Source organism: Pelophylax lessonae (assembly GCF_965119305.1).
Source record: "Pelophylax lessonae genome assembly, chromosome: 8".
Lineage (NCBI taxonomy): Eukaryota > Metazoa > Chordata > Amphibia > Anura > Ranidae > Pelophylax > Pelophylax lessonae.
In genome coordinates, this window is record NC_138775.1 from 100062627 (window position 1) to 100077472 (window position 14846).

The window sequence follows — 14846 nt, forward strand, 5'->3', positions numbered from 1 at the left end:
CATTAGGTTCTCAGGAGCTGAATAAAGTAAATTACAGACTGGCAGAGTCAAAGCTTACACAGGAGCTTCAGACTCCCTGTGTGAAAGCAACAATTGGCTCAGTGATGTCACAGGGTGTGCATTCCTCTATGCATTGGATCTTGAGACTTCACCTAAACACTTAAATATAGAAAATTTACCAGTGGCATACTTTAATTTTTCTAAAGAAAAAAGAGGAAAGGAAATAGTGACAGTGCATGGGCTTTATCGTATTGTCAGGTAATTCTCATCGTGATCAGTTGAGAATTCCCTAAAGGATTAAAAATGGGTAGATGTCTGCCTACCTATATAAAGTGCAGAGATGTTATAGAACTGAGTAAGATAAATGAAATATACTGTAGGTGGCTAGTCCTAAATTATGTGATAAACATAAGAGTAAAACTGTCAGGGTGCCAGGAAACCACACGGGGATTCAGGTAAAATAAATCAGTTTATTGAAGCAAACAACAATAAATGCACAGCGAGAGTGAGGAAGTGGGAGCAGGAACAAGCTGGGATCAAGTCTAGAAGCGGGTAGTCATCCAAGCTTGGGTCGAGTCCAGAAGTGGGTAGTCTGCCGATGCCGGGTTGAGAGCCAGGAGAGTTGTTAGCCAAACCAGGTCATATACAGAGGTACACGGAGAACAGAAGACCACTAGCAGAGATGCACCTTGGAGCACAAACACAAGGGCAAGGACTGAAACCCGCCAGGTGATAGATATAGTCAGGTGTGCAGCATCATCACTGCTTGATGCCCAGGCAGCAGGCAAGGGATGATGCAATCAGAGTTTATAAGAGGCAGCAGTCTGCACATTTCCAAGATGGCTGCCAACAGGAGGGCAATGTAAGACCTTGACAGTACCCTCCCATCAATGACGCAGCAAAAAAAACAGTTTCTGAGGAAAGGGAACATGGAAAGCACGGAGAAGGGCTGGAATATGAACATCAGCAGAGGGAACCCAGGAGCGCTCCTCAGGACCATAACCGTTCCAGTGCACCAGGTATTGAACCTGACCTGGGAACAGAAAAGAATCCAAGATGCTGCTAATCTCATACTCCTCATGATTGCCCACAGGAATGGGATGAGGGCGAGGAAGTGAAGAAGTATAGCAATTGCAAACCAGTGGCTTCAAAAGTGACACGTAAAAGACATTGGAGATACGCATGCCAGGGGGAAGACCCAGGGGGTTCACCTTACAAAAGATGCGAAAAGGCCCAACAAAACAGGGTGCCAGTTTTGGAGTGGGCACCCTGAGGTTGAGATTATGGGTCGACAACTACACCCTCTCACTGACCTGGTGCGAAAGAGCAGATAAAGGTTTCTGGTCTGCCTGGAGCTTCTAAAGCTGTGCAGAGACCGGTAAAGACTCTAGAATCTGCACCAAAGAGGAACGGAGGGCATGAAGATGATCCTCCACAGCCGAGATGTCCTGTGGCGAGAACGGCTCGGGCAACACAGCGGGTTGGAACCCATAATTGGCCATGAATGGAGACATTCCGGAAGACGAGTTGATGCCAGAGTTCGTGGCAAACTCCGCCCAGGGAAGCATATCAACCCAATTGCCTTCATGGTCAGAGATATAGCAGCAAAGAAATTGCTCCAGAGCTTGGTTGGAACGCTCAGCGGCACCATTGGACTGCGAATAGTAGGCTGAGGAGAAGGAGCGTCAAATACCCAACTGGGAGCAAAAGGCCTGCCAGAACCTGGAGACAAACTGGCTCCCACGGTCTGAGACAATCTCGTTAGGCAACCCGTGTAAATGGAAGACATACAGGCAATCTCCTGAGCGGTAGGCAGCCGCTTAAATGGAACACAGTGGCACATTTTGGAGAACCAGTCCACAATCATGAGGATAACCGTGTAACCTTGAGATATGGGAAGTTCCACAATAAAATCCATGGCCAGGTGAGACAAGAGACTCTCCATATTGGGAATGGGATGCAGTAGGCCCAAGGGAAGGTGCTGAGGAGATTTGTTCTGGGCCAAGACCGAATAAGCAGCCACATACGCAGCAACATCAGTGCAGAGAGATGGCCACCAGAACTGACATGAAATAGCCCTCCCTGGACAACTCAGAATACTGGCGAGACAAGGCATCAGTCTTAACATTCTTGGACCTGGGCAAATAGGAGACCACATAGTTAAAACGAGACAAGAATAAGGCCCATCTGGCCTAACGGGGTGTGAGCCTCTTGGCGTATGAGAGATACGTCTGATTTTTATTATCGGTGAGAATGAGAATTGGAACCACAGAACCTTCAAGCAAGTGTCTCCACTCTTTGGGAGCCAGGATAATGGCCAAGAGCTCTCTGTCTCCAATCCTGTAATTGCATTCAGCTGGAGACAGCTTCTTGGAGTAGAACCCACAAGGAAGTAAGGGTCCATCGGGTGTTCGACGCTGAGACAGGAGGGCGCCTACTCCCGTCTCAGATGCATCCACCTCTAGGACAGAGGGCAAACCAGCATTGGGATGAGACAGAATGGGAGCCGAAGCGAAAGCAGACTTGTGGGCCTCAAAAGCTTGGATGGCAGCAGGCGTCCAGTTGTGGGAATCGCTGCCCTTCTTGGTCAGATCTGAGATAGGTTTGGCCAAAGAGGAAAAGTTCCTGATAAATTTCTGATAGTAGATGGTAAACCCAAAGGAACGCTAAATGGAACAGAGACCACTGGGGCGAGCCCACTGTAGAACAGCCGAAACCTTCTGAGGGTCCATGGAGAACCCTTCAGCAGAAATCATGTAGCCCAAGAAGGCAACCTGAGACAGGTGGAATTCCCATTTCTCAAGCTTACAGAAAAGCCCATTCTCACTTAACTGTTGCAGCACCCATCTGACATTCAGATAGTATGATTCAATGGAGTCTGAGTAAATCAAGATGTCATCCAAATAGACTACCACACATTGCTGCAACATATCACGAAAAACATCATTGATGAACTCCTGGAAGACAGTGGGCACATTGCACAAGCCCAAGGGCATCACCAGAGATTTGTAATGACCGGTTCTGGTATTAAATGCGGTCTTCCATTCGTCGCCCTCCTTGATCCTTACGAAGTTATACGCAGCCCCTAGGTCAAGGTTGGTAAAGACCGTTGTTCCCTTGAGGCAGTCGAATAATTCAGTAATCCACGGAATCGGTATGCATTCTTGACCGTAATGCGATTGAGACCTCTACAATCAATGCAAGGTCTCAACTCACCCCTCTTTTGTGCATCCGCAACGTACTCCTCCATGACCTTATTCTCCGCAAACGAGAGAGGATAAACCCTGCCACGAGGGGGAATGGCACCAAGTTGCAAGTCTATGGCACAATCGTATGGACAATGAGGAGGAAGAGTACCAGCGTGCACCTTGTCAAATACATCTTAAAACAATATTCAGTAGGCAGCACTGAATCTGAGGAGTTACAAAGAACCTTAACAGGCCTATGGATACAAACAGTGCCACACTGTGGAGACCAAGAGAGGATCTCGACCGACTGCCAATCAAAGGTCGGATTGTGTTTCTGAAGCCAAGGGTACCCCAAAACAACAGAGTAGTGTGGGGACGAAATAACCTGGAAATAGGTCGACTCCCTTTGAACAGCCCCATTTGACATATCAACCAGAACAGTCTCATGTGTAACCTGTGCCGGTTGCCATCAAATAGCCTCGATAACTAGTGAAGTAACACAAGGCTGCAAGGGTATGGAATTCGCAGTAGCAAACGTACTGTCAATAAAAATAACCTCCAGTGCCGGAGTCTAGCAACGCCTGAGTAAACACCAAACCCGCTGCCCAGGAGAGGACAACTGTGATTAGCAGTTTATCTTTACGGGGGACGAGGAAATTCCACCTAAGATCTGCACCCGACTGGACCTTAGGTGCCAGCGTTTCCCAGACGGGTCGGACAGGATTTCAGGAAGTGCCCAACAAGACCGCAATATGGGCACCGGCCCTCCCTCCTCCTAAGGCCCGCTCAGCCTCAGAAAGGCGAGTGAACCCCAGCTGCATGGGTACACAGCCAGACGCACCATCCCCAGGAAGTGTGGGGGGTGAGGCAAACGCACCATCCCCAGGAAGTGTGGGAGGTGAGGGAGGAATGGGTGGGAAAGAAAACGTAGGAGCCAATATGGTAGGAGGCCTCCGCAGGCTCTCCTTAAACAATGGTCTCTCAATGAGCCTGGTATTAATCAAAATCAGGAAGGAAATGGGAGCCTCTGGCTCATCAGGGAGATCCTTGGCTGCAATCTCATCCTTCAATGAATCGGAGAGACCTTGAGAGAAGACAGCCACCAGAGCCTCATTTTTCCAGCCCACCTCTGCTGCCAGGGTACGAAATTCGATGGCATACCTGGCAACGATTCGCGTACCCTGTTGAATGGACAGGAGCAGTTTAGCAGCAGGTGCAGAGTCAGCAGGCACATCGAAAACCCTACGAAAGGAGGCAAAAAAACTTTGGTAATCGTGTATCACAGGATTATCTTTCTCCCATAAGGGATTCGACCAGGCCAATGCCTCGTCTGAGAGCAATGAGATTAAGATACCCACCTAAGACCTGTCAAAAGGAAACGCCTGAGGAACCATTTCATAATAAATGGCCACTTGGTTTAGGAAGCCACGACACTGACTCAGTTCACCCCCATAGCGCTGCGGGAGGGTGGCTAAACCAATCATTCCTCTGGTAATAGCGACTCCAGCTGCAACTGCAGGAGCGGCAACAAGAGCAGCAGCAGGTACAAGAGGAGGAACCACCTGCCTTGCAGCACCAGGAGCAAGCTGCGCTGTATGTGAAAGCAACGTCTGCAACGCCTGAGTGAATTGACCCAAAAGGTGATCTTGTTGATCAAGCCTGGTAACCAGCAAGGGGAGTGTAGGAGCACCTGCATCGTCAGCATTCTTGGCCCTTGTGTACTGTCAGAGTGCCAGGAAACCAGACCACACGGGGATGTAGGTAAAATAAAGCAGTTAATTGGAGCAAACAACAAACGGACAGCATGAGTGTGGAAGTGGGAACAGGAACAAGCCGGGGTCAAGTCCAGAAGAGGGTAGTCATCCAAGCCAGAGTCAAATCCAGAAACGGGTAGTCTGCCGATGCCGGGTTGTCTGCCAATGCCGGGTCGAGAGCCAGGAGAGTCGTCAGGCAAGCCAGGTAATACATGGAGGAACACGGAGAACAGAAGACTGCTAGCAGAGATGCACCTCAGGACACAAACTCAAGGGCAAGGACTGAAACCCATCAGGTGACAGATATAGTCAGGTGTGCAGCATCATCACTGTGTGACGCCCAGGCAGCAGGCAAGTGATGATGCAATCAGAGTCTATATGAGGCAGCAGTCTGCACATGTCCAAGATGGCTGCCAACAGCAGGGCAAGGTAAGACCTTGATAAAAACAAAATAAAATGATCCTGGCATGTTAAATTCATGGCATTTCTGAAATATCATTCTCAGGTTTTGCTAATGATATTTTTGTTATCACACCTTCCAGGAGAAATACATAGTGTTCTTTAAAATCACAACAAACTTTAGTATCTTTTTGTATTTGCGGTTTATCCAACTCCACCCCCCTTCCCCCACATTCCTTCTCACCATTAAGAAGGTCATCTGAACTTTCCTTTTTAATGAATTCTTTACGTTCATATTTAGCTCGTATCCATTGCTCTCGCAACACGCTGTAAACAAGGAAAAGATAAAAAATGAAAAAAACATAATGTAACATGAGAATGATAACAGGAAAACCAAAGAGTATTAGAAGCCTAGAGAAAAAGTAGTGAGATGAGGAAAAGATATTGTAAATGTTCTGCTTGACAGCAAGTGGGACATTCATAAAGTGACAGGATCAGTTTGCTTACTGGCAGTCTAGATGTGTGGGTCTGTAGAAATACACAGGGATATACGCCTCATATATTGCTTTGGCTGCATCATTTCCGTGCTTTTGTAAAAACTGAAAACGTAAGAAGCAGGTAATTAAGCAAATTTAAACAAGTAAAAAAGGTGATAAAACATTTGGGGTTTGTTATTTGAATAAATGGAAACACAGCAATGATTGGAAATATTTAAGCTGGCCATACACAGTATAATCCCTGGAATTCAAAAAGACTTGCACAGCCAGACTTTGCGAAAGTGTCGCACGTGTTCTAAAAGTGATGCAGCATGTGCCAAAGAGTTCAATCTTTGTTTATTCAGACCAGAGAATTTTGTTTCTCATCATCTGAGAGTCCTTCAGGTGCCTTTTGGCTAACACCAGGCAGGCTGTCATGTGCCCTTTACTGAGGAGTGGCTTCTGTCTGGCCACTCTACTATACAGGCTTGATTGGTGGAGTATTGCAGAGATGGTTGGTTTTCTGGAAGGTTCTCCTCTCTCCACAGAGAAACGCTGGAGCTCTGTCAGAGTGACCACTGGGTTCTTGGTCCACTCTCTGACTAAGGCCCTTCTCCCCCGATTGCTCAGTTATGCCGGGCAGCCCACTCTAGGAAGAGTCCTGGTGGTTCAAAACATCTTCCATTTACAGATGATGGAAGCAACTGTGCTCATTGGGGCCTTCAATGCTGCAGAAATTTCTCTGTACCCTTCCCCAGATCCTGTCTTGGAGGTCTACAGACAATGTCTTGGACTTCCTGACTTGGTTTGTGCTCTGACATGCACTGTTAACTGTGGGACCTTATATAGACAGGTGTGTGTCTTTCCATAATCATGTCCAATCAACTGAATTTACCAGAAGTGGACACCAATCAAGTTGCAGAAACATCTCAAGGATGATCAATGGAAAGAGGATGCACCTGAGCTCAATTTTGTCATGACAAAGGCTGTGAATACTTGTGTACATGTGAGTTTTGTTCATAAATTTGCAAAGATTTAAAACAAACTTCTTTCACATTGTCATTATGGGGAATTGTTTGTAGAATTTTGAGGAAAATAATTAATTTATTCAATTTTGGAATAAGGTTGTAACATAACAAAATGTGGAAAAGGTAAAGTGCTGTGAATACTTTCGGATGCACTGTATACAGGTCTTGAGGCTTTGTCTTCACATACTACATATCTCAGCCAATTAGTAATGCTTAAACGGTAACACAATACAGGAAGAACACTTTGGCAACTCATCAGAGACCATAGGTTGAGCTGGAAGCAGCCCACCTGTGCCAATACTAGCTGCTAATACATACTGTCCTGGGAACCTGGGTAACTCTGTTTCTATCATCATGCTATATACTGCCAGATCTGTTTGCCATTTAATGTACCCTGTGAGGGACGATTTTCTGTTACTATTTGGAAGACTAAAAGTCCTTAAGAAATCCTTAAAAGGGTAAGTTCACCTTTACAGAAAATCTGTAAAGTGAACTTACAATGGACCCTTGATAAAGTCACGTTAATGCTGTGACGCAACACGTCGGGAGAAGCGTCTGACGTCACTTCCGGTCTTCGGCTGAGACCGGAAGTCCCTGGATTACATTGCCTGACCACTGCCACGCTACTTTATGCTGTTATACCACTTATTTAATGTGAGTTCATTACTTTTTACCTTATCAAATAAATGTTTTAAACATACTACACTATGAATTGCTCCCTCTCAAACCCTACCCAGGATATTCCCCCTTGATGTTTGAAGCTGGTTTTCCAAAGGATCTAAAGGGACCACCACTGGACCTCTATTCCTATATTGGAGACCCTATTACCTATTGGTACAAACGCTCATTAAGAGTGTTTTGGAGGTGAGCGGCCATTTCACTCATTTATGGATTTATGCTCACCACCACAGTGCTACTAGTTTCCCGCACCATAGGACTTTCCCGCATATCCAGCAATATCTCTTCACCAGCACCTTCTCTTATGAACTTTTTTTCTTGATGAACTTATGAACATTTTATTACATTTTTTATCTCCATTAACTTTTTGCTTTTTTACTATTTTACCCAAAAATATTTTTTGCGTCTTTTTTGGGTTTATAAATTTTATTCATTTTTGGCACTTTATATAATTGAATATATTTATAATGTGCACTATTATCACTTTTATTATGATCAGACCATTCTTTATTGGATCTGTTTTTCTTTATTAGCACGGTGCACTTTATAGTTCACTTTCACTATTTCCCCCTCAGTGATTTTTTATCACCTATGTCATTGTGGCTATATTATTTATGCACTTGTATGCACTGTGCACTTTACCACAGCTCTCTATAATTATTTAGCATTTATATTCAGTATTTATGACATTTGTTTTCATCTATTTGCTCTCATCAATTTATTTGTTGATTTTTATTGTGGTTTTAATTGGCACTATTGTCACGGTGCACATCACTGCATCACTTTTATTTATATTGATTTTGCTGCTACTTTGCTTAGTTATCTATTTAGATGTATTATGTATTTTTATGATTCCATTATTTATTGGGGTTGATTGAGCGCCGGTTCTATTTATATTTTCAATTTTCCTTTTGTATGTGGAGACACTACTAGGAATTCGCTGCTTATCACTTGGCCCCATCTTTTTAGTTTACTACATTCTTTATATATATTTTTTTTACTCTACATACCATATTATATATTTCTCTGGTCCCCCTATTACATCTGGTTGATGGTTAGCGCATAGGTTTATCCTATTTTTATGTTTGTCCCAAGTATGTCTGAATCCGCTTACTGTTGACTGACTCACTACCTCTGCTGGAAGTCTATTCCAAACATCAGCTACTCTTTCGGTAAATAAATACTTTCTAAGCTTAGTTTTGAACCTTCTTCCTGCTGGTTTAAGGTCATGTTCTGTGTTCTTGATCTTGATCCTGCCATCCTGAACCTTTTAGTAACCTCTCAATGTATTTAACGTAATGAAGCTCTGGAAGACATAAAACTTCACCTAATAATCTTTTGTGTTACAAACTGGGCAACTTAAAGTTTTATTTGTTGATCATTGATTGTAATTGAAGCCCTCTTGGACTCAACATGACTTCTTCACTTTTGGTAATTTTACACCCTTGCTTTCTGGTTTGAGTTCCTTTTTCTTTCTGTCAGTGGCGGCTGGTGAAAATTTTTTTTCTGGGGGCGCAAACTTACCTGCAAACGGACCCTCCAGCCTGGGTTGTCACGGCTCCCCTAATACCCAGCGACTTCCATGTTCCAAATCCAAAAGCGGCTCGATCCCCCGCTGAGAAAAACGGATTCCGTCCAATGGACGGAGTGTGTGAAAGAGCCCTAAAAGTTGAACTCTAGGTGACCTATTTGCTTCATATTGGTATTTTTTTTTAAGACAGTCATTGGTTTACTGGGCAAGAGTTTACTAGGATAGAATTCAGACAGTTCCAGACATTGTGTCTGCAAATGTAGATGTCCATTTTTTTTTATTTATGGTAAATACATTGACGTATGTTTTGACATCCAATCATATTGTACTACATGTAATTCTATGGTCAAACATTCTTTAAAAAATGAGCCTGCGAGCTCTATATTTCTGAGCAAATAATGACTTTGCTCCCAGCTGCAGCTAATATTATTAAACCTCCTGCTCTTTTGGAAATTCATTGCCTGGTTGTATGTTACTTTTCTACATCACCGCAGGAGATGTGTGCAGGTGCCATTAATCCAAATGACCTGCCGCATGCACTAAAAAAGGGGTGCAATTCCAAAATGATGAAAAAAACTAATAACCATCAAACAAGTAGAAATATAAAAATTTGATATACTGAAACTTATAATTGTCCACAGCAGCACAAAGTCTTCTATAACAAAACAAAATCAGTGATCCAAAAATCAAATCAATAGTGCAAACAGTGTCCAATGAAGTCCTCTCAAAGCATTTCCATGCAACACCGGTGATGTCTTATTAGAAATATGTCACCAAGAATTCCACCACTGCCATGAGTCAAATCCGACCCATTCCTATATGACAGCAACTCACCAGATCGTATTGCCCTCCATTCTCATGAGTGGACAAATACTCCTAAAAATCAATTGTTGATTATTTCCTCCCATAAGGAAGAAAAATATATTTCCAATATATTTAGGGAAAAATGTTTAGCAATATATTGAATATGGCCAAAATTGTAGCATTTCAAATATATTTCCAATATATTTGGGAAAAATAAATTAAAAATGTTTTTTTAAATATATTTTAAATATATTTTTCTTCCATGTGGGCTTGGTAAGCCACTGCACTTCTCCAACCTTCTCCAACCCTCTGCCCCGTGTCCGCTGTCTCCCCTGATCCGTGTCCCGCCGGAGGCGCCTGAGACGCAGCCGTTTCCTGGTTGTCTCAGCCAGGGACTGGCTTATTACATATGTAGAATAAAATACTTTGTGCTGCTACATTTTAAGTTATATCTCATTTTTATATTTTCAGTTATTTGATTTCTCAGTCTTCGTTGCAAATTAGAAGATGCACTAATCCACAATGCCTATAGCTACAGAGGTTTATGATGGCTAGTTTTAAAGTGCTTTCATTGCTTTTTCAGAACATTTTAATGTGCATAGTCTTAGCACAGGCTCACTTTAAAGTGATTGTACAGCTTAAATTTTTTTTTTTTTTTTTTTAATAACCAATATATTTACCTGTTCTGTGCAATGGTTTTGCACAGAGCAGCCCAGATCCTCCTCTTCTTGGGTTCCCGACGGTGTTTCTGACCCCCCCCCCCCCCCCCCCATGAGTGTCCCCATAAGAAGCTGCTTCCCATGGGGGCAGTCGTGCGTGCTGAGTTCCGAGTTGGGCTGTTTGCTTCTGTTCAGAAAAACAGTCCGGCCCAGTCCCCTCACACTCTTTAACAGCAGCAGGAGCCAATGGCTTCAGTTGCTCTCAGTAAAGCCTCTGAGAGTCGGGAGCGGGGAAAAGAGCTGCTGCAGACGTGCACAACTCTGGACCTAGATCAGGTTCAGGTAAGTATTTAGGGAGCAGCATTTCTTAGCTCTGAGGAAGGGGGTTAGCCCTCGAAACGTGTCAGCCTAGCCACAGCAGCTCCATGTGGTTCGCTGCATGCCATCCAGCATTACGCAGTGCCTGGCTATGTGGAGACTTTATATTGATTATGTCGATATGTGTATCATTCACACTTGTTTTGTGAGTATATTTTACACATTTTACTATTTTAATAAATGGTTTTAGTGGTAATGCACTAGGTCGGTGCACCCCTCTTTTTGTTATCTTTTCAAGTTTGTATCGGATACCCTTGGTCCTGAGGTGTCAGGCAGCAAGACCCTTAGTCATAGCCATCCAAACCCGTTGGTAACTTTCCTCTCTCTTCCCATATACTGCACTTGAGTGCAGGAGAATTGAACTACATTTTGGAGTATTTAGGGGGGCTGGGAGGCCAATATTAAAAGAGAATGCATTAAGGTAAAAAAGAAAAAAAATGTTTTACCTTCACAAGCAAGGTAATTTAAGTAGGGAAATTGTCAAAAAGACCAAAGCAAATCAGTATATAAGTAACTAACAAATCTCTCTCACCGGGTGCTAACTCTCTTTAAATGTAACTTGTAAAAGTAAAAAGATGAAAAGAGGTTAACGGAGAGTTGACCTAGTATATCATATAATATACAAAACTTTATTTAATCTTCATTTAAAACTACAAGTCCAAAACCTAAACATAAATGTTGAAAAAATATATTATCTCAAACCTAATTAAAGAAGCCAGACACTCTTCACCTACTATACCCAGCTAACTGACACCGTCGTATACAGTATCTCACAAAAGTGAGTACACCCCCCACATTTTTGTAAATATTTAATCTTTTCATGTGACAACACTGAAAAAATGACACTTTGCTACAATGTAAAGTAGTGAGTGTACAGCCTGTATAACAGTATACATTTGCTGTCCCCTCAAAATAACTCAACACACAGCCATTAATGTCTAAACTGCTGGCAACAAAAGTGAGTACACCCCTAAGTTAAAATGTCCAAATTGGGCCCAAAGTGTCAATATTTTGTGTGGCCACCATTATTTTCCAGCATTGCCTTATCCCTCTTGGGCATGGAGTTCACCAGAGCTTCACAGGTTGCCACTAGAGTCCTCTTTCACTTCTCCACGATGACATCACAGAGCTGGTGGATGTTAAAGACCGTGCGCTCTTCCACATTCCATTTGAGGATGCCCCACAGATGCTCAATAGGGTTTAGGTCTTGAGACATGCTTGGCCAGTCCATCACCTTTACCCTCAGCTTCTTTATTAAGGCAGTGGTCATCTTAAAGGTGTGTTTGGGGTTGTTATCATGTTGGAATACTGCCCTGCGGCCCAGTCTCCGAAAGGAGGGGATCATGCTCTTCTTCAGTATGTCACAGTACATGTTGTCATTCATGGTTCCCTCAATGAACTTTAGCTCCCATGTGCCAGCAGCACTCATGCAGCACCACACCATGACACCCCCACCACCATGCTTGACTGTAGGCAAGACACACTTGTCTTTGTACTCCTCACCTGGTTGCTGCCACACACGCTTGACACTATGGTATCTGAAACAAATACGTTTATCTTGGTCTCATCAGACCACAGGACTTGGTTCCAGTAATCCACGTCCTTAGTCTGCTTGTCTTAACCAAACTGTTTGCAGGCTTTCTTGTGCATCATCTTTAGAAGAGGCTTTCTTCTGGGACTACAGCCATGCAGACCAATTTAATGCAGTGTGCGTTGTAAGGTCTGAGCACTGACTGGCTGACCCCCCACCCCTTCAACCTTTGCAGCAATGCTGGCAGCAATCATGTGTCTATTTCCCAAAGACAACCTCTGGATATGACACTGAGCACGTGCACTCAACTTCTTTGGTCAACCATGGCGAGGCTGATCTGAGTGGAAGATGTCCTGTTAAACCGCTGTAAGGTCTTGGCCTCCATGCTGCAGCTCAGTTTCAGGGTATTGGCAATCTTCTTATAGCCTAGGCCATCGTTATGTTGAGCAAAAATTCTTTTTTCAGATCCTCAGAAAGTTCTTTGCCATGAGGTGCCGTGTTGAACTTCCAGTGACCAGTATGATAGAGTGAGAGCGATAACACCAAATTTAACACACCTACTCCCATTCACTGCTGAAACCTTGTAACACTAACGAGTCACATGACACCAGGGAGGAAAAATTACCAATTGGGTCCAATTTGGACATTTTCACTTAGGGGTGTACTCACTTTTGTTGCCAGCGGTTTAGATATTAATGGCTGTGTGTTGAGTTATTTTGAGGGGACAGTAAATTTACACTGTTATACCATCTGTACACTCACTACTTTACATTGTAGCAAAGTGTCATTTCTTCAGTGTTGTCACATGAAAAGATATAATAAAATATTTACAAAAATGTGAGTGGTGTACTCACTTTTGTGAGATACTGTATATCCAGGATATATATATATATATATATATATATATATATACACAGTATATATATATAATCAGAAAAAAAGTTGTTAAAGCACTTCCTCATAACATCATAATATGAAACAACAACATTACCAAGTCACATTTGAATCCCAATACTGGGGAAAATACTTGTTTTTTCACTTGCAAAATTTCCTTGAAGGGAAAACATGCATAAGAATTTTCCACTGGACAAGTCTGTCCTCAACAGGAACTTTATAGACAACATCAGCTTTGACAAAAATGTACTTGATCTTACATGACTAATAATATTTAAATCTTTGAAAAATTCAAGTAACAGATACTGTATGTGAGTTATGTTGAATTTGTGTCTGCTAATAATGATTTTATTGTAATTTTAGCTAAATATATTTTTAATCACTTCCGGACTGCCCGCCGCAGTTTTACGTCGGTACTTTTACGTTAACTACCATTTTTTTGGCAGCAGATAGCTGCCATAACCCCGGCATTTTTGTACAGGGCGGGTGGTCCTCTTTCACATAAAAGTGGTCCCAGCAAAAGATTCACCACAGGATCACTTTTATAGGCGGCGGGAGAGGTGCTCCCTCCCACTGCTTCCCAGTCGTTTTCCCCGCTTACCAGAGCCGTCGGTCCATCCATGTCCAAGACAGGAAGTAGAGTGAGGACAAGATGGCCCCCACTTGACTCTATGGCCTTGGAGAACCAGAACGACGTCATACGTCTCTTCCTCGCAACTGCCTTAAAGGGCCCCTTTTTTTTTTTTTGCTTTTAAGTGTAGATGTGAGATCTGAGGTCTTTTTGACCCCCAGATCTCACATTAAAGAGGACCTGTCCTGCTTATTTCTATTACAAGGGATGTTTACATTACTTGTAATAGGAATAAAAGTGATCAAAGCATTTTTTTTTAAGGGACACTGTAAAAATAAAAAATAAAAGGTAAAATAAATAATAAACAAAAATGTAATGCGTCAGTTCCTCCAAGCTCACGCACAGAGGCGAACGCATACGCAAGTTGCGCCCACATATGTAAACGGTGTTTAAACCACACATGAGGTATCACCATGATCCTTAGAGTGAGAGCAATAATTCTAGCTCTAGACCTCCTCTGTAACTCTAAACTGGTAACCTTTAGAAATTTTTAAAGCGTCGCCTATGGAGATTTTTAAGTACCAATGTTTGTTACCATTCCACGAGCGTGCGCAATTTTGAAGCACGACATTTTGGGTATCTATTTACTCAGCATAACATTGGTTCAGAGAAAATGGATGTTGGGCGCTTCTGACCAAACAAGAGGAGGGGGGAATCCACCGCAGTAAGGGGGGCGCAGGGGATGTCTCCAGATTCTTGGTGTGGACTGTCAGGGATGGCTGGGTACAAGGCAGCACTGGCAGGAAAAACTCAGAAAATTCCGCTGGCAGAAGTGAGAAGAGAAACAGGCGCCACTGTAACAAGCCAAAGGTTTTTTATTGCACAAAATTACATAGTATCTTACACAGTAGTAAGCTCCAGTCCATGTAGCAGCATCCCCTGCAGCACGATCCGG

At 43.2% G+C, this 14846-nt stretch overlaps 1 protein-coding gene across 1 annotated transcript in view; it reads right to left on the reverse strand.

Annotated features, from left to right (window-relative positions):
- Positions 1 to 14846, reverse strand: part of LOC309561960 (arf-GAP with dual PH domain-containing protein 1-like) — a 114720-nt gene that overhangs the window by 61061 nt on the left and 38813 nt on the right. Inside the window, exons 3-4 of the mRNA XM_082266050.1 lie at positions 5849 to 5940; positions 5586 to 5668 (exon numbers count right to left, since the gene is read on the reverse strand). Coding sequence (XP_082122176.1) covers positions 5586 to 5668; positions 5849 to 5940 — 175 coding nt within the window. The remainder of the gene's footprint in view (positions 1 to 5585; positions 5669 to 5848; positions 5941 to 14846) is intronic.